Source organism: Euwallacea similis, chromosome 7 (assembly GCF_039881205.1).
Source record: "Euwallacea similis isolate ESF13 chromosome 7, ESF131.1, whole genome shotgun sequence".
NCBI lineage: Eukaryota > Metazoa > Arthropoda > Insecta > Coleoptera > Curculionidae > Euwallacea > Euwallacea similis.
The window spans coordinates 5,361,382-5,378,906 of NC_089615.1; the positions used below are offsets into that span (position 1 = coordinate 5,361,382).

Consider the following 17,525-nt stretch of genomic DNA (forward strand, 5'->3'; position numbering starts at 1 on the left):
CAGGGCAGATCACGTTTAAAAAATCCCATCGTCAAAATAGGCACAAGATTGACAACATTCTGGCCTAAAAACACATGAAAAAGTGGCACTTTTTCCTTACGAAAAAAAAATCGGTAAGGAAATTGATGATGGGAGAGTCGATATGTCAATACTGTAAATAAATAAAAACGAACAGAATAATTCAGTTATAATGGCAAAAATAATATTTAACATTTGTTTCTAAATATTTTAAATAAAAGCCTATGGTGCCCATTGGCGTAGGCCAACTAAAAAAATTGAGAAGAAAACAAGTACATTTTTATAAGGATATTTACAATCATTACTATTTTGGATTACCCTAATCGCAAAATAGGTAAATCAGGTTGTGCGGTAGGGCATTGCTTTTTATATAAATTACTTTCTGGGATCGTGGAACAAGCCCTTTGCGAACATAGATTGCCACTCTGATCCATTGGGATATTCGTAAGCAGCTATCGATTCAGGTTTCAACGTGGTACTGTAACCTGGAGCCTGAAAATAAATATTAACAAAACGATATTTAAAAGTATCGAGTAGTTCATGTACTTCTTTGTTAAAACATTTTTGAGGATAAGAAACAAAATCTTCTTTAAGTCTTGTTTGCCCTCATAATAGGTCATATCTCATCTTATAGAAACAGTTTCACTAGGGCAGAACTGCCTATTGTATCGCAAACCAATTATAACATCAACATTTATAATAACAACCTCAGATTACATAGAGATACTTATACATGTTTGCAGTCATCGCGCATGTCTCGCGTAATGCAGCATATTCAGATATTCAACTGTTTTCCTGACATTTTAAGTATGACAGTATTCGCTGTTTCTAGACTCGTGTCTCAAGAACGGTTTGAATTTTGCCGAAACAATTTTTGCATTCCTGCAAACCATTTCGGCTTGGCTTAAATCGTCCACAGATTATGACCCCTGATAATGCAATAAATGCGACCTTTCAAATGTTATGACCCTGAAACAGTTAAAAAACAAAAATATGCTATATTATAAGACGCATGCGCGATGATTCTAAACATGTCTAAATATACCGAGTGTGTCTTTTGAAATTTCGATGTGGCCATAAGTTTTAGACACATTGTGACTTACTATGGGCGTATGCGAGATTTGAAGAAGTTATCTTTTTTTATTCTCAAACATTCTAACGAGCTACGTAAATCATCCCATATAGAATTGGATGAGATACCGAGTGGTCTCAGTGTTAGTGACTAATTGATCAAAATCACGGCAAGTTTACTTGAGACGTTATCTTCAGCGAAGAAACTGTTTTGAGATAATTAGGCAACTAATTTGTGAATAATAGATGAAATCAGAAGTGAAATTTAAACACTAATTACCGACCTTTGGAGCAGTGTAGTGAGCGTTTTTAATAACACATGGATTCACGAAATGTTCGTGTTGCTGGTCAACGAATTCAATCACGCGACCTTCACTGGTTCCAGACAGGGCCACGTAGTCCCACATTTGCAAATGTTGGACCATCTCGCAGAGACCTACGCCACCCGCGTGAGGGCACACTTTTACTGAAAAAAATCGTTAAATGACAATTAAGCAATCAAATAAAATGCTGGAAAATACAGTTTTAAAAAAATATGTATAACCTTCATATTTTCTCCTCAGAAACTTATATTAGAATTTTGTACAGACCATTTAGAGACAGCCTGTAGTGGCAGAAACCCCTCAAAAAGCTTAATTGAATAGGAAATTTGTTTCTTACAGAGATTAATTTATATTTGGAATTTTAGGGATATTTGGAAATTTGGTGCTAGACTCAAAATGCTCAATTATGAACGAAATTTCTTCAAACCTTTTTTTACCGATATTTGACTATTTGAAACTGGTTGTTATGGTTAAGATACTACAGAATGAGCTTAGTAAGTTATAGCTATGTCACACGAATATACAGGGAGATTCACAACTTATTTATAAAATTTTAGGGGTAGGTGTATCACGAAAAACTAAGTCGATTTTGTAAGAATATTTTTTGGAAAATCCTTCCTCCGGAAAAAATTGTTAAAGTTTAACCATTGTACAACTGGACGACTGTAATGTTCCCGTTTTTCTGCAGAATCTCTTTTAGGTTCATCCACCTTACGTATAATTTATAGTTGGGTCTCCCACGTGTCAATGGTTGGGAGCTGAAGACATGGGTGATCCGACTTAAGGGTACTTTTGTTTCACCCGAAATAAAAAAGCGAGCTTACATGTGTAAGCAATTTTGGCATCATAAATTGTTACCCTTAAGTCGGATCACCCATGACTTCTTCAGCTCCCAACCATTGACACGTGGGAGCCCCAACTATAAATTATACGTAAGGTTGATGAATCTAAAAGGGATTCTGCAGAAAAACGTAAATATGTATAAGAGAATGCTTTCTTACCTCCCAACTTACGAGCCATCAAGTAGACACTCAAAATTTCGTTGACGCCACCAATACGGGCTGAGTCAATTTGACAATACTCCAAAGCTTGTGCTTGCATGAACTGTTTGAAAAGGACACGATTGCAGCACATTTCACCGGTGGCCACGCCGATTCCATATGGCTTCAACGCCCTTGCAATTTCGGCGTGTCCCAGGACATCATCGGGACTGGTGGGCTCCTCGATCCAGAGGGGTTTGAAGGGGGCCAGGTGCTTCATCCACTCGATGGCTTCTTGGACTTCCCATACTTGATTGGCGTCCACCATCTGGATTAAATGATTATGCGTTTTTTATTCGCCTTATCGCCGTACTCTCTGAAGGTCAAAGCAGAAGTTAAAGTCCAAGTCCGGTCTAAGTTGATGATTGTATGTGGAAATTTGTCGATTTAAGCCATGTTTTAATTAATTAAATTCGGCTTTGGCCTACGGAGAATATAAGGGTCCACAGGCACATAAACTTGCGGGTCAAATTTCGTATTAATTGGGCGCCCACTCTACTCTCCGAGGAACCCAGATTTGGTTCCAGGATTGATAAAAATATTTTTGTGCATATACTTACCAAAGTTTTGTCGTATCCTATAATATTCCTTAATAGTTTACATCGGTTGATGTCGTCGTGTAAGTTTTTGCCTACTTTGACTTTAAACACTGTATAGCCCAAGTCTAAATATTTCTGGGCCAGTTGTATGATTTTTTCGTCTGAGTATCCAAGCCATCCTAGACAGCAACCGAACACATTTGTAAAAAATCAAAAAAAGGCTCTCTATATTTTGAAAAATACTCATTTGAACCGTTGGCATCCTGAATAACACCTTCAAGTAAGAACGAGCCAAAAAATATGTAAACTTAGGAAATTGCTGTATCTTGAAATATTGGGATCCACGAATGATTTAAATTCTTTTCGGAAATCATTATCCGAATCGGATTGATCCCATCAGCTGATTTTCAGCCAGTCCAATCGGTTCAAAATCAGTTAATAAGGATCAATCTGATCTAGATTTGTTTTTCCAAAAACCTCTTTAGCGCATAATTGTGTATAAATATTTTTAGCCCTGCAAAAACGTTCTCTATATTTGGATAAATTATCCTATAGCTATAATAAATGCAGGGGCGTATTGAATGCAATTTCGAAGATTTGTTGTCGAAGATTGTGTGACAATTGAGAAACAGAGCAAAAAATAATGGGATAATAAGAGTTTAGAGAACATAATTTTCAAAAAAGATTTAAAAAAATATTGGAAGATGTGAAACTAAATAGGTACGGTGAAAGCAATGGCGCACCGAACGCAATTTCAGATCGGATTAAAAGGGAGAAAGAATTCTGAAAAATTGCTAAGGGCTAAGTAACACTGATACGTAAACTGCATATTGAGCACTGTAAGAACTTCCAGGCTCTCATGAACTTTCCTTGAATTGAGGCCCATTTACCTCTTGATCTGCTACTGGCAAAGACGGAATGGAAAGATGCCACTATTTCAAATAAGCGGGACATATTAAAAAGGCGACATTAAATGGATCATTATAAGGAGCCAATAATCAAGTAAAAAAATACGTCTAAAAATTGCATTAATGCCAAATTCAAGTTACCTATATTCCTGCATAAAATCCGCACTGGTGCGGGTGCCCGAATACGCCACAGCATAACGTAATACCATTTTGCAATAATTTTCGTCCGAATTTTCTGGCATTTCTCAGACAGTGAGTCTTGAATGTTGTGTGATATTTCTGAGACTGATCTAGTGCATTACTGAATGACACAAAGTGTGTCCTACCTAAGCTATTTTGCAACGATTGAACACCCCAACGAAACGTAAATTTGGAGATGTTCTCAACATTTTTGTTAATGAAAAATTCTAGTTTGCGTTTTCTAAGGAAATTTTTGCTTTAGTATAATTTATTACACGTAACATGATATCCGCATATTTGTTTACTTCGAGACTACACTAGAAGCGTATAAATTACAAAATATTAAATATTGACAGAAAATGCTATTTTTATCTTTGCTGAGTGATATATGCAATTAATAAATTATGGTTTAATTCTTCATCACGAGATGCGAGATTACATAGTTATACACGTTTATTTACATATCAGTTAATTGTCGCTAATATAATAACTACCATTATCACCAACCATCGATAAAGGAAATAAATAAAAACTACTTACCTGCTTGAGTGGTGTAACACGGATATCCCGTTTCAAGCAATTTCTTCACTCTAGTCTCCTTTCCAGCTTGTCCCTGTTTCAGAAGCTCTAAGGCCTCCTCTTTAGTGACGCAGTTCGTCACATATCTGAAATCAATGACAGAGAGGAGAACCTCGGGGTCCAACTCTGCTAGCAATTGCCAAACGGGTTTTTTTAACAATTTGCCCCAAAGATCCCAAAGGGCGTTGATGATTGCTGCGGTTGCCAAGTGGGTTACCCCTTTCTCTGGACCAATCTGAATTAAATTAAAAATTTAATGTCACTGTTTAGAAATGCTTGGCTTATTGAAGGCAGTGCCGGTGAATGTGTCACCAAAAAACTTTTAACATTAATAATAATGTTTTTTATATGCATTTTTAAGGCACGAATTATATGCGCCAGTTTACTGGCACTTGAAAATTTACGTATCTAAATACGCAAAAGCACTAGCGCTAGACAACTAGCAATGATTCATACATTTATGAACTGAGTTTTAAGCAAGGTTTACACATACTTTTTTACTCGTCCTGAACATCTTAAATTCAATAAAACCCTAACATAACGACATTAATTCAAGGGTAAAAATAAGCACGAATCTTTCAATTCAATTTTCTATTATGCGCATTTCATATTGTCATTAAAGTATTATTATATCTCATTTCGTTATGTATCCTTTCTTCACTTGATATTCTATGACGAAAAGGCGAGAAACAAACGTCATAAGGCGCACTTCAATATTTTTCTATAGTTCCTCTAAAATGACTCGTTTCTAGTGCAATACCAATTGATGAGCATGTAGTAAGTCCTTGTCTTTATTTGAAGAACCTATTCAGGTACCTGCATCTACATGAAAGTATTGGTCCTTTTTTTTATTTAGTCCTCAAGTGGAGGATTGTGGAAAAGATTAATTAAAATAGGAATTGCTTTTGTGTTACATTCAGAGACTACAATACCTTCCATCATTATTTAGTCGTAAAAACTATTCAAAACATTTTATTTATATGGACAGAAATCCCCAATTTTATGAAATATTGTCTATTGTAATTCATATATGCTATATGAGTTATGATAAACTTTCCGACCTAATGCCTCACCATGATAAGACCAAAATTATGAATGACCCTAGAATCCTCAAGAATAAGCTTTAATGTACAATAAATTAGTTAAAATGTGAAGTTTTCTATAAATGTAGAACTAACACCTACGTTTAGTGCTCGAACAAAAAGTCCTTCTGGAGCTTTGTAATAAATTAAAATAACCCATGAAACTACACAGAACAATCATTAAAAAATCATTAAACCTAAACTAACCTAAATCAACCTAAATTTTGAACACTTTCCCGATGGAATCATATTTTGAAAATCCTAATATATATAGTATGTATATAGGACATTTTTAGGTGGTACCTTGATAAAACCATTTTCCTCTGACCAACTTTACTAGAAAATTTCAGATATTTCGCAACGAAAACATATATGTACATTTTGCCAAATATGAAATTGTGCCTACCCATCTGATTTGACTTTCACTAGTCAACGATCTCCAGAAAGTGGCGAAATCCCTGTATATGTCCGTGACCACTTGTCCCAGCAACAAATAGCTTAGTGATTTGACTGCTTGGACGACTATTTCGGTGCCTCTACCAGTGGTGAAAGTCAAACCACTACCCTCCAATCCAGTGGCGAGCTTGATGGTTACATATGCGCATGAATAGTCTGGATCAGAATGCTGAAAAAGAAGCTCAAAATTTATTATTTTATCTCAAAAATTAAAACAGTAATTATATACGGTTTCAAATTTTCATTTTCGTTCATCTAATTGTAACATGCAGCTATAAATTTTGGGTCTCTCGCGCTAAAAACTTGCAACTCCCCACATTTCTAGAAGTGTAAACTCAAAATGGAAATGCTGAGGCACATTTACCTTAGAATGGAAGGGGAAGACGAAGAAAGAAAAAAGTTTTTTTTTAATACGATGGATCAAGTGACACATCATTTTAAAAATGTTCAAATTTTCTAAACAACCCTACAAAAATGTTTTTTTCATTCAAATGTTTTCATAATTTCTGTTGAAAAGTGTTACGACAAGCGTCTACAATTTTTCGACGAAATATTAAAAAATTCTGTAAAGAAGTCGCGTAAACCACGCTTTTAATGTATTCCCAAAGAAAGAAGTCGAGAGGTGTAAGATCGGGAGATTTAGTTGGCCACTTTATGTTTTTATGACAATCCATATATTAGGAAAATTATTGTTAAAAAAACTGTCGAACTGGTAAAACATAATCTGGAAAGGTATCAAAGCTTGTTGGAAATGTAATAAATTCCCATCCAACATTGGGTGTTCATTCTTGTTCGTTCTGCTTTTGATAATTTCACGAAATTACCCATTTTTTCAATTACGTTTAAATCGACGTGTCTCAACACTTTTATCTTTACTTTACCCTTCTAGAAATCTGGAGGGTGGCAAACTTTTAAAAATCTCCAACACTTAGCATATTTTGAAATAATCATTTTTTTAACTTTTTCATATTGGATTATTCCATGAGATTATTTAGAGCAGTCCTTTTTAGAAAATTTCTTAAACAACAAAGATAACACTGGTAGCAACCATTTTCTGAACATGTTTTGCGATTGACATTGCTAATAAGGGTAAATCATAGGTAAACAGTACCACACAGATAATTAATCAAACATTGACACATTTAAGATGAATTGAATACTCTTCAAAATGCAGTGAATTTTGTAACTACGGTTTCAATCTGGCTTAACAAATGAAGATGAACGCTGATAGCTGCAGGAAAAATCTAAGAAGATTAAGGCATGATACGACCTACGACTACAGGTCGGCGGTTAACTAACTTGAGCACGCCAAAGACCGGTCTCGATCTTATTAGATCTCATCAGATCTCATCAGTTTAATTGACTTGAGGTGAACCAAACTGACGAGATCTCATCAGATCAATTGAGTCGAGATGAACCGAACTGGCGAGGTCTAAGCCGGTCTTCGTGGTGTTCGAGTTAATTAAGCGCAGAGCTAGAATGAGGCATAAAGGTGTAATAAGCTTCTCAGACTTAATTTTTATGTTTCATTAAGTAATTTTAAGTGTTTTTCCCTTTTTTAATGATAAATTGTACATCCAATAAATTGAAAGACTAAAACGAAAGCGTTTGCATCTACGCATTGCATTAACGAATTTATATAACACAAAGAGTAATCTTCTGGAAAACACAAAAACATTTGGAGGCAAAATTGATAAAAAAATATTTGCAGATAAGATGTTATCTAAGAATGTACACTCCATTCGAATAGGATAATTAATTTTAAAAACTCTGTGATACCACTCATCCTCATATTTATCAAGAACTCGAAGCCCTCTTGGGTAATAATGTTGACTTATAAAGAATACGTCTAAATTGAATAATGAAGATCAAGTACTGTTTCCAAACGTAACATTGTTTGATATAGTTAAACTATCATCGCTTGAAATAAATTATAATAATTATCGCTGTTCTTTGACGAGAAAATAATGCTATTGTGGATATATAAAGTTCAAGGTACTACGTGTCTGTTTTGCACTGCACATTAACACACGAGACTTAATAACACAAATCAATTTCAATTAAAACTGACTCGGCTGAGACTCGTGCGAACACCCTCGCTAGCAAAGGTGTCCGTTGGAGCCCTTAATAAAGGGTAATTGGTATTCTCAGTCAGTTTTAACTAAGAATAGTGTGCAATTCCACCAGAACAACTTCTATTGGTAATTCCCAAGAATTAAAAAAAGAAAAAATGAGAAATCTACTTCAAACGTATAGAATATATTTAATACTGGGTGTCCAGGCGAACTCTGGACATAGAAGATTAACACGGGAAATCGGTTTTTATTATTTTCACGGATTATCCAATTGAAAAACTTTTACGTAGAGATCATAGTACTCAAGACCAGCCGTCATTCCTCAATTTTTTGAATCTTCTAATTAAAACTGTTTTGACTCAAAACACTTCCAAATTTCAAAAATTTGAATGCCCCGCGTTATCGTTCGAGGCTACGATTGGTCAAAATCAAGGTCAGAATTAAACAAATCCAAAGTCACTAACAACGTAAAAAAGCAGATCACATGACAATTATCCTCAGGTTTTCCATTGATTTTTCACTGAATTAACTCCTAAAAAGGTTAAAAATTGCTTAGAAATTAGTAAAAAGAGAACGTTCATTTGACATGGGGTATTTGCGCTTATGTTGTTGGCAACTTTGGATTTGTTTAATTCCCACCTTGACTCTGACCAATTGTGGCTTCGGACGGTTGCGCGGGAAATTCAAATTTTTTGAAATTTGGAGGCGTTTTGAGCCAAAACGGCTCTAATTAGAAGATTGGAAAAAATTCAAAATGATGGCCGGTCTTGAGCACTATAATCTCCATGTAAAAATTTTTCAATTGAATAATCGGCGCAGGTGTAAAAAAATAAAAACTGATTTTTTTATGTTAATCTCATATGTCCAGGGTTCTGGACACCCAGTATGAAGTGAAAAGGGAAGTACCTATTAATCGAATTCGCAATTTAAGACCTCAAACGAATTTAAAGCCCTCAAACGAATCACGCGTTTCTTGAGGGACCGCCTATTTTACTAACTAGTGCAAAAATGATCAATATACCTACCCATCTACGGTTTGGGATGTAAAATTAAACCACAAAACATATAAATAAAACCCGATTATCGCTATCCTGTTACAAACAAATAGCCAACCAGAACCAAATCTCAACTTAAGAAATAGGTCCAAATTTACCTTTCCCCAAATTCGTGTGACTTGAACCACATGACTGATTATACGCAACCAACCGCACTCACCATAGCATCGGACCCATCGCATTGCAGGGACGTTGGGAATCGAATGTCCCTCACGTCCACTGAGACCACTGTGAGATTTTGCTCCGTAGACGTCATCGTGACCTTCGTGCCGACAACTTTTGACAAGAAGTACCGGCTTCACGTTCTCGTGCAGAAGCACTGTAACCCTGCAACTCCAGCAGCTATTTATAAGCTTTAGTATTGTCGGTACTAAATCGTTTATCAGAGATGCTTGTGAATCAAGGGTATACTGACACGCAGCGATACCAAGCAGTTAGGTTTGTGAAACAATGTAGAGCAAATGTTGTTATAGCGCAAAAACATCTGATTTGAATTGTGGTTTTTGAGAGTAATTGATCTGTGCAATATTGTCTTGGGAGTTAAAAAAAAACTTAATGGTATGGCAACGTGCGTTGTATCGCTGCCGCGGAATGGTTTATTGATTCAATTATTACATCTCGTTTGCTGAATTTGACTTAAGTAATGATGAGTGTGAAGCGTTGCAACTATGAAAATCACACCAAAGTCATTAGAAAAAATTGCTCGTATCTGAGGTAACTCCGGAGAGAATGCGATCACTATTTGCACTGCGATATAAATAGACGCTAAGTTCGTAAACAGTTTCACGATACCGATTTTAAAAAATATTAGTAAAAGCTGATGGTTTCAATTTTAAAAACGGTTATGACTATTGGGTAACTATGAGAATACACTCCATCGATTTTCGATATACAGGGTGTTTGGAAAAGTTGGTACAGAACATGAGGAGGCGAAAGTAGATCCAAAAATGGTAAAAAAAGTTCCTACAAATATTGATCCGATGGAGCACTGCTATTGAGATATGACCCTCCAAAGGGGTTCTATCATTTGGATATTTGTTAAAATAACTTTTTTCTAATTAAGATAGTGGAATGAAAATTGTAGGTAATAACTGCGCCATAAGGGCCTTTTTTCACCGAGCTTCATCATCAGCTCAATAAAATACGTTACGGATCGAAAAGAAAACGCAATGCTGAAGTGAATGGTCAGGAGGACAACATGGAAACACGGGCTTGCCCGTGTCAACGGAAAGCTGGCAGTGGAAGTTTTGAATAAAGTAATAAAACGTAGGTAGAATATCTCACCTCTATACCTCTACCTACTATATCGACTGTCGGATTCTGATCCCGATTCAGTCTGATCACTTATAGATGATTGAGACTTGTTTCCAGAAGCAATGTTGCTGACATTCTTGTTTTTGGAACCTCTTTTTCCCTTTTTATTCCCTTTGCTGTCGTTGGAGTCTGATGATTGACTTGAACCTTCAGAACTTTCGTTCCTACGTTTCCAAGATGTTTTATGTTTCAATTTATCTGCTGAATGTTCAAGGCAATAATCACTGCTGCTGTGTTCTGACGATGTGTCAGGTGTAACTCTACCACCTCTTTGCCTTCTTTCTTTCCTTTCTGAGTTTTCAGGATTATTCACGTCTTCAGCTTTTTTAGACTTCGACTTATTTTTATAGTTTTCGTCTAAAATATCGATATCTAAGAATATGCGTGAGCTTAACATTGAAAACGAACCTCTGCAAATACATTCACTGCTGACTTGAGAACTCTCATCTTTAAATGAAGGTCGCTCATTTGGGTCTGCGAATGAAACCTGTTTGGGTTGTCCTTGGTTTTCTACCAATGAATCAACCACATGATTTATTGGGCTTGGTGTAGGCTTGCGGAGATGCAACTTTCTTGGCTGTAATGGCGTTAACAAATAATAATAGCCATAAAACAAGCTCGAGATTTTTACGTATGGAGAGTTATTGATCTGTGGAGCAGGAAAGGAAAACTGAACCGAGGAGTTATTCTCTATTTTATGACAGAAAGTTAAATTATCCTGCGGTTTAAGAACATTTTCCAATATGCCAAATCTTTCCCCTGGATACCCGCCTGAAAACGAATAAACCTCAACATCTTCACTTATTATCCATACACATTCCTTACTTGATTCTAAAGTCTGTGAGCGATGATTGACCAAATCTGAAGTAGCAGTACTGCGATCTTGGTGGAACTTCAACTGGTATTGGTTGGTAGGTGGAAGAATCTGGTGACTGTAGTACTCGTATTGAGGATAGTCGATAGATGAAGGGAAAAACGTATTTACAAGTGTCGGAGAAGATTGAGGATAATTGAATAGATTCAGTGATGAGGGTGGTGACGTGGGAGTACAGTTGCAACACCTATAAATTAATGAAGAGTCTTTTGCATCAAAATTGCGAAGTTTCATGATGTAGGTGTTCATTTATTTCACATAGTAATATAAACTGCTTGAGATTTGTAAGCAGCAAAGGTACGCAGGAAGAATCCTATAGGAAATTAACGACGAGATTCTGGGTCTGGGAATAGCATGGGAAAATGCAAACTTTATTAGACCTACAGATCTAGCACAGTTCTATGGGCTCCGAGAACCCATACTTATTGCATGAATACATAAATTAAAGGATTTCTACTTACTGCCTACACCCCACATTTATGTATGGTACAGATGATGGATTCAATGTAAAGGTAACACCACCAGGGAATGAGTGTTTTTGGGCACAGATGACTGCTTGGACACCGAACTGTCCAGTTGGTTTCCCAATAACCGAACTGTCGCGTAAGTCTCTGCACCTTCTAGCTTGTGCTTCAGAAGATCTTAAGGTTTCGTCGTGGATGGATGTTCTTGCTGGAAAATGCTTTGTATTCAGGTTTCTCCGTTACGTAACTCACAGCCACTTAAGAATACAACTAACTAAATGGTATGTGGAACAATAGGAAACGTTCATAAGGAAAACATCAAAATAATTTAAAATTTTCTCTCATTTGGCCCATTTTGGATGGGATTTTGTACAGAAATAAGGACATGTAAGAAGGTTTAGCGGACGAAAGAGCTGTTATAGGAATTTTTAAATCTTAATAAATCTTCTTCCAGATCGTTCCAAAGGACCTTCATTTTTAGTATTTCTTCGTTATGGATACTGTAGTCGCAGCATTACTTCCTCTATGTTAACCAAAGATAGATGGGAGATTATTACACCCTTTATACTTGCCCTTAAACAAGGGAGAATGCGTACAACAATTTAATAAGAAAAGCTAATAATCAATAAGCACGTTGCGTAATCCCGTTTCCTTACCTGATGGCCAAAATGCTTCATCGTATGGCGCGAAATTGGTCGAAAAGGATGGATGATTTTGGTTCATTAGAAACTACGAAAATTTGGATATGAATTTGTCAAAACTTGTACCATTCTGTGATCACTCAAAATGATTCAACAAGTGCAAAGGTTTCTACTGGTTCGAGCATTAAGGCGGCGAGCACCGGTAAAAGTACGATCGAGCACTTTTAACTAGTTTCAAAAATACACGGGCGAAAAGGTAGATATAGAAAAATTTGATAATTTTAGATTACGGTGAATTATTGTAAATTGAAGTTAAAAAAGACAAGACTTTAATGTTAGTCTTGTTCTGATATGGAGAGTTTTGATCTTACAAAATTCAAATTTTTAAAAATGTACTTTTAATTTTTCACATTAATGCATTATGTTTTCAGAAAAGCACTTGGACCCGTAAATTTTCAGTTTAAGTTCCGCTTTTTTCAAATTAATTTTCATTTATACAGGGTGGCGCTAAAAAAAGTAATAACTCTTGTGAATCGACATTAGGGGGCGTTAATGTGTACCTGTATTATAGAGCAATTTCAAATGTCGTTAATTATAAAATGTACAGTAGACATTCAAAGAACCAGGTCAAGATTCTTGTGCCTTCTAAAAATTATCAAATTGTACCTATTTTTTGCCAGTCGACGAGTTTTCACTATCAATATCTTCGGAATTTATGCGCCAAATTAACTCAAAGAATCCTTTAAATTAATCGCCTTGACGAACTTAATAAGTCTGCACAAATAGGCTTCCATTATCTCTTTTAGTTTCTGAGATATGGAGACACTTTGATATCTATTTTCACGATAGTAAAGCAAAATTGACAACGGTATTTGAAGTATTCTCTATGTTCAACTAAAATCTTGATTAGTTGGTTAAACCGAAAAATTTTACCTCAAAAATGGTGAAATTTCCCTGAAGATTTTTTAAAAATTTTGACAATCGGTTGCGGCGAGTGTCCAGGGTAAATCCCACGCTACACAGTCGCTAGAAAAGCAGTCATAAGGGCTCCACCTCGTGGAAAAAAAAGGAAGTAGGCCGAGTACTTCACATGAACAAATTATTGTTTTGTTTTAGACAATTCACTTAGGCTTTGCTGCAATTGTTTTTTGAAATATGACGCCATTTTGATTTTGAATCTGTCTAACCCCGAAAAGCTGAGTTAAACGTAAACTTTGATTTTTCTTAAAATCTGTAAAATTGAGCCACATTAAATGGACCTTTTGCAGTTTTAGAAATCACATTTGCAGCTGCATGATTAGGATGCTGAAGCAGTTTTAAAAATTCAAGTAAAATTACGATTGTTGCAAATCATTTGTCGACGTTGAAATGAGGAATGTTAAAATTTGAATGCACTGAAGTTTCAATTTGAAAAGTCGAAATTCAGTGCAATTAAGAAAGCAAAAGAAAGCATAAGCATATAAAAGACAAATAATATCTCTTGGAGACATTGCTATAAGCGCTATTGTCAGTGCAGTCCTCTTTTCCTTTAATAACGTTTTTGACATATGACATTATTGAACTCTAACCTCCAATTTAAACTTTTAAACCAAACGGAAAAAGATAACTTATTTTTAGTGGTAAAAACTAAAAAACTAACTGCACACCAAACTTGCCAAGTGTAAAATTATCGCACTACCGCTTCTCTTAGACCCTTCGTCCTGTGACCCAGAGATCTACTGAATTATGGACAAATCAAGATTGGCATTCTACAATGAGGAAAGTATGTGTTCCTTAGATTCATTGTGAGCTCAGTATCGTGTGGTTTTTAATTTCAATACGAAAAGCGCCTTGTTCGTTGTTAACTTGAAAGTAGAGACTGCTCCATTCTATTCGTAAATATGTTCTATACGTTGAAGCTTACCGAAGGGAAATTGTTCACTTTTTTTCAACATTTGGGAATAGTGCCTTATACACCTGTAGGGGTTGTTATGTATTAAGTAGAATTTTACACTGTTTTCAGTTAGCTTCAACTAAGAATAGTGTCCAATTTCATTACAACAACAAGCCATAGGTCTGTGTGAGACATTGTTCTCCAAAAATTTAAAAAACTCCACTTGTTTTCCAACTATTTTATGGTTATTTTCTTATCTTAACAAGTAACTATTAGTAATTTTAAGATATTCACCTCCAAGAATTTTATTATGTGTATTTGAAATAATTTAATAAGAGTGAAATGTCATGATATAAATTGGAAGCAATATTAAATGCATAAATTTACCTACAAAAATATATAACACATCCAAAAAGTGTGAAAACACTCAATTATATTGAAAAATATTGGGACCAAATTTTACACTTATGGATATAATAATGGTAAAGTTAAAGAGAGTCATTCTTTTGCATATGGTTCTGGTTACCCTTGACAGATGAGAAAATTGGGCATCCATAATAGTAATATAACATATGATATCTATGTGCATCTGTAAGGCACATCATCCTATGCTGTAATGAAACAAAAACAAGTGAAAAAAGATTGCCATTTTGCTGCACTAGTGTAGATACCTAAGTTTGCCTTTTGCCAACTATAACCAGAAAAACCTGCAAAAGAAAAATGCTCAATGGGTAAAACAAAATTTTAAGTTCAACAGTGATATTGATTAATGATATCAACAATTGTTCCTCTTCTGAAAAATCTAGGGAGAAATTACTCCTAACTTTTTTAGTTTAAATGGAATAAATCTTTTATCAATGCAACTACTTGTAATATAATTAACATCACAGAACCAATTTAAAATAGCTTGAACTACCAAATTTTGTTCTGATTCTTTCAATATTTCTCGAGATTATAACTGAGTAATAGCCTTATTTTTGAACGCTGCTAGTATATCTATATTATATATATGATATGTGTCAAAATATTGAAAAAAGTTAATTTAGCATAGTGGTTTGGTTTTCTCTTTCATTGGATGTAATTTGGCCTTTTAAGATGCCACAATGCAAGAAATATTAAGGAAATTAAAACTCCACCACATGGACGACATGCCACCAAATCTCAGGGATATTATTCAAAGATTCGAGATTAAAAATTCAGCAGAGACTAACAAAGTTGAAGTGCAAAATAAAACTCTTAAGATATTGATTTCAAAATATAAAGCCTTGAATGAAAAGTTGAGTCAAAGAACCGAATCTTTGAGAAGGTGGGCTATACTTGTTTTTTCATAATTCAAATCCCTACAGTCAAAAGCATTCTTAACTAGCGGGTCCATATTCTGATAGCCGTGTTTTGATGGTTCTTGTCTGTCCAGCTTTAATTCGAATAATGAGCGAACTTTGTACCTCCTAGTTAAGATCCATTTCGATTGTACTTAAATATTGCATGAACGCACAATTTTATTATTAAAAGACTTTGTGATATAGGCTTGGAATTCTGCACATAATTTCACTTTTTTGTACTGTAAAATATATATTTAAATTATTAATATATAACTTGTATTTTCAGCATATTACAACTTTCACATCAGGACGTGGAAAAGACATTGCAGCTAAATAATGATGATAGACAACAGCTAGAAGCAAAAATTGAAAAATATGAAAGTTTGCTAGTAAAAATTGAGGTAAAAATGATAATTTGCTATCAGTACCTGATTACCTTTATACAACGATTAAAGAATAGTACATTGTGCAACTAGTGCCGAAAATAGCATTTTTCACGTGAGCAAGGTAGTTTATTGACACAAGCTAAACACGAATAGCGACGTTACGTCTTGCGAGTGTGATAAGTGATTTGCGCACGTGTTTCATACTATACTTTTTCTACGACTCTAGGAACTAGGAAGGGTTTCTTGAAATTTATATTAATATTGAATTTTTTCCTTTCATTTTCTAGCAAATGGATCCATGGTTAAAAGACCCTAATTTTGATTTACTGAATATGATGGCAAAACAAAACACTTTAAACCCTTACAAAGAAGAAAAGGACAATTTGTTAAAAGAATTAAGCGTCTACAAAGATTTGAAACCAGATATAAATCAAGCAAAGCAGCAAATTTTAGAGTTATTTGATGAATTAAAATCTCTGGAAACAATTTAATATTTATAATAAAATGTTTTTACAATTCCGCGCAGGTCCTGTGATTTGCTTATTCTTTAAGCACTCAAATCAATGTTAACTCATCAGAAAGAACAGGACATTTTGGAATCTACTGATAGTGCGAATACGTATCGTTGGGCTGTTTAATAGGTATCTACGTCATTATTAGTAAGTAATACATTATTTTAAAGAGTTTTACATTCTCTCTATTTTAAGACCTCATTTGTTAAGTTTAACTGTTGCGTTATCAAGTAGGGCGTCTTTGTTCGCTCCACAATAATCTTTTTTTCAGTAATTAATATTGATTTTTTTTGTGTTTCAAACCTCAATTGTGTGGTAAGTCCAAAACGTATTTGTGATTCACAATAGATTTAGGATTTCTAGCATTAGAAACTTCCGCTATCCTTGTTCCGCATCTTCTTTGCCACTCATAAATAATAATAATTTCAGTTGTTTGCTGAATTGTGTATACCATTTTTAAAATTACTCACACAATAACACACGAATTATCGCAATAAATTTTAATTGATTTGGATACCTATTAACATTGACTAGAACCACAAGTAAGTAAATATTTTCCATGCACGGTAATATAAAAATGTATCAAAACGGCATTCCATTGCAAACGAAAATAAACAATAACAAAATTCAAATATTATATAGATGTTTTGATTGATAAACATTTGCTTGAGTGATTAATACATCTTTTCTTTTGATGGTAAATTGATTTACTGTTACAATTTCCTAATTATAAGACATGTTTGTATAAAAATCTTAGTTTCAACGTTATCAAAACACTGATGGGGAAAATTATTTTAGAACGATCAAAGACGC

At 34.7% G+C, this 17,525-nt stretch overlaps 3 protein-coding genes across 3 annotated transcripts; 1 reads left to right on the forward strand and 2 right to left on the reverse strand.

Annotated features, from left to right (window-relative positions):
- Positions 1-223: 223 nt before the first annotated feature.
- Positions 224-9,648, reverse strand: LOC136410046 (mitochondrial enolase superfamily member 1-like). Its single transcript, XM_066391970.1, has 7 exons — positions 9,487-9,648; positions 6,147-6,365; positions 4,620-4,893; positions 3,013-3,170; positions 2,414-2,720; positions 1,374-1,555; positions 224-510 (listed from the first exon to the last, which is right to left on the reverse strand). Exons 1-7 carry the CDS (start codon positions 9,580-9,582, stop codon positions 394-396), a joined length of 1,353 nt encoding a protein of 450 aa, XP_066248067.1. The 5' UTR covers positions 9,583-9,648; the 3' UTR covers positions 224-393.
- A 972-nt stretch (positions 9,649-10,620) lies between these two features.
- LOC136409845 (uncharacterized) lies at positions 10,621-12,750 on the reverse strand. Its single transcript, XM_066391655.1, has 5 exons — positions 12,635-12,750; positions 11,976-12,186; positions 11,466-11,701; positions 11,049-11,411; positions 10,621-10,997 (listed from the first exon to the last, which is right to left on the reverse strand). Exons 1-5 carry the CDS (start codon positions 12,699-12,701, stop codon positions 10,621-10,623), a joined length of 1,254 nt encoding a protein of 417 aa, XP_066247752.1. The 5' UTR covers positions 12,702-12,750.
- Positions 12,751-14,235: 1,485 nt separating this feature from the next.
- On the forward strand, positions 14,236-16,722 carry LOC136409902 (uncharacterized). Its single transcript, XM_066391752.1, has 4 exons — positions 14,236-14,381; positions 15,588-15,798; positions 16,101-16,215; positions 16,488-16,722. The coding sequence occupies exons 1-4, from the start codon at positions 14,345-14,347 to the stop codon at positions 16,689-16,691; spliced, it is 567 nt and encodes a 188-aa protein (XP_066247849.1). The 5' UTR covers positions 14,236-14,344; the 3' UTR covers positions 16,692-16,722.
- The last annotated feature ends 803 nt before the right edge of the window (positions 16,723-17,525 follow it).

Excerpts from the sequence above, each read along its gene's own strand:
- LOC136410046 (XM_066391970.1), bottom strand. The coding sequence starts at position 9,582 with ATGACGTCTACGGAGCAAAATCTCACAGTGGTCTCAGTGGACGTGAGG. Across the intron at positions 3,171-4,619 it reads GTGTTACACCACTCAAGCAG|GATGGCTTGGATACTCAGAC; the intron begins GTAAGTAGTTTT and ends GTTGCTGTCTAG. Across the intron at positions 1,556-2,413 it reads GATGGCTCGTAAGTTGGGAG|TAAAAGTGTGCCCTCACGCG; the intron begins GTAAGAAAGCAT and ends GATTTTTTTCAG.
- LOC136409845 (XM_066391655.1), bottom strand. The coding sequence starts at position 12,701 with ATGAACCAAAATCATCCATCCTTTTCGACCAATTTCGCGCCATACGAT. Across the intron at positions 12,187-12,634 it reads TGAAGCATTTTGGCCATCAG|CAAGAACATCCATCCACGAC; the intron begins GTAAGGAAACGG and ends AGCATTTTCCAG. Across the intron at positions 11,412-11,465 it reads CTCACAGACTTTAGAATCAA|GCGGGTATCCAGGGGAAAGA; the intron begins GTAAGGAATGTG and ends ATTCGTTTTCAG.
- LOC136409902 (XM_066391752.1), top strand. The coding sequence starts at position 14,345 with ATGGACAAATCAAGATTGGCATTCTACAATGAGGAAA. Across the intron at positions 14,382-15,587 it reads GGCATTCTACAATGAGGAAA|ATGCCACAATGCAAGAAATA; the intron begins GTATGTGTTCCT and ends TGGCCTTTTAAG. Across the intron at positions 16,216-16,487 it reads GTTTGCTAGTAAAAATTGAG|CAAATGGATCCATGGTTAAA; the intron begins GTAAAAATGATA and ends TTCATTTTCTAG.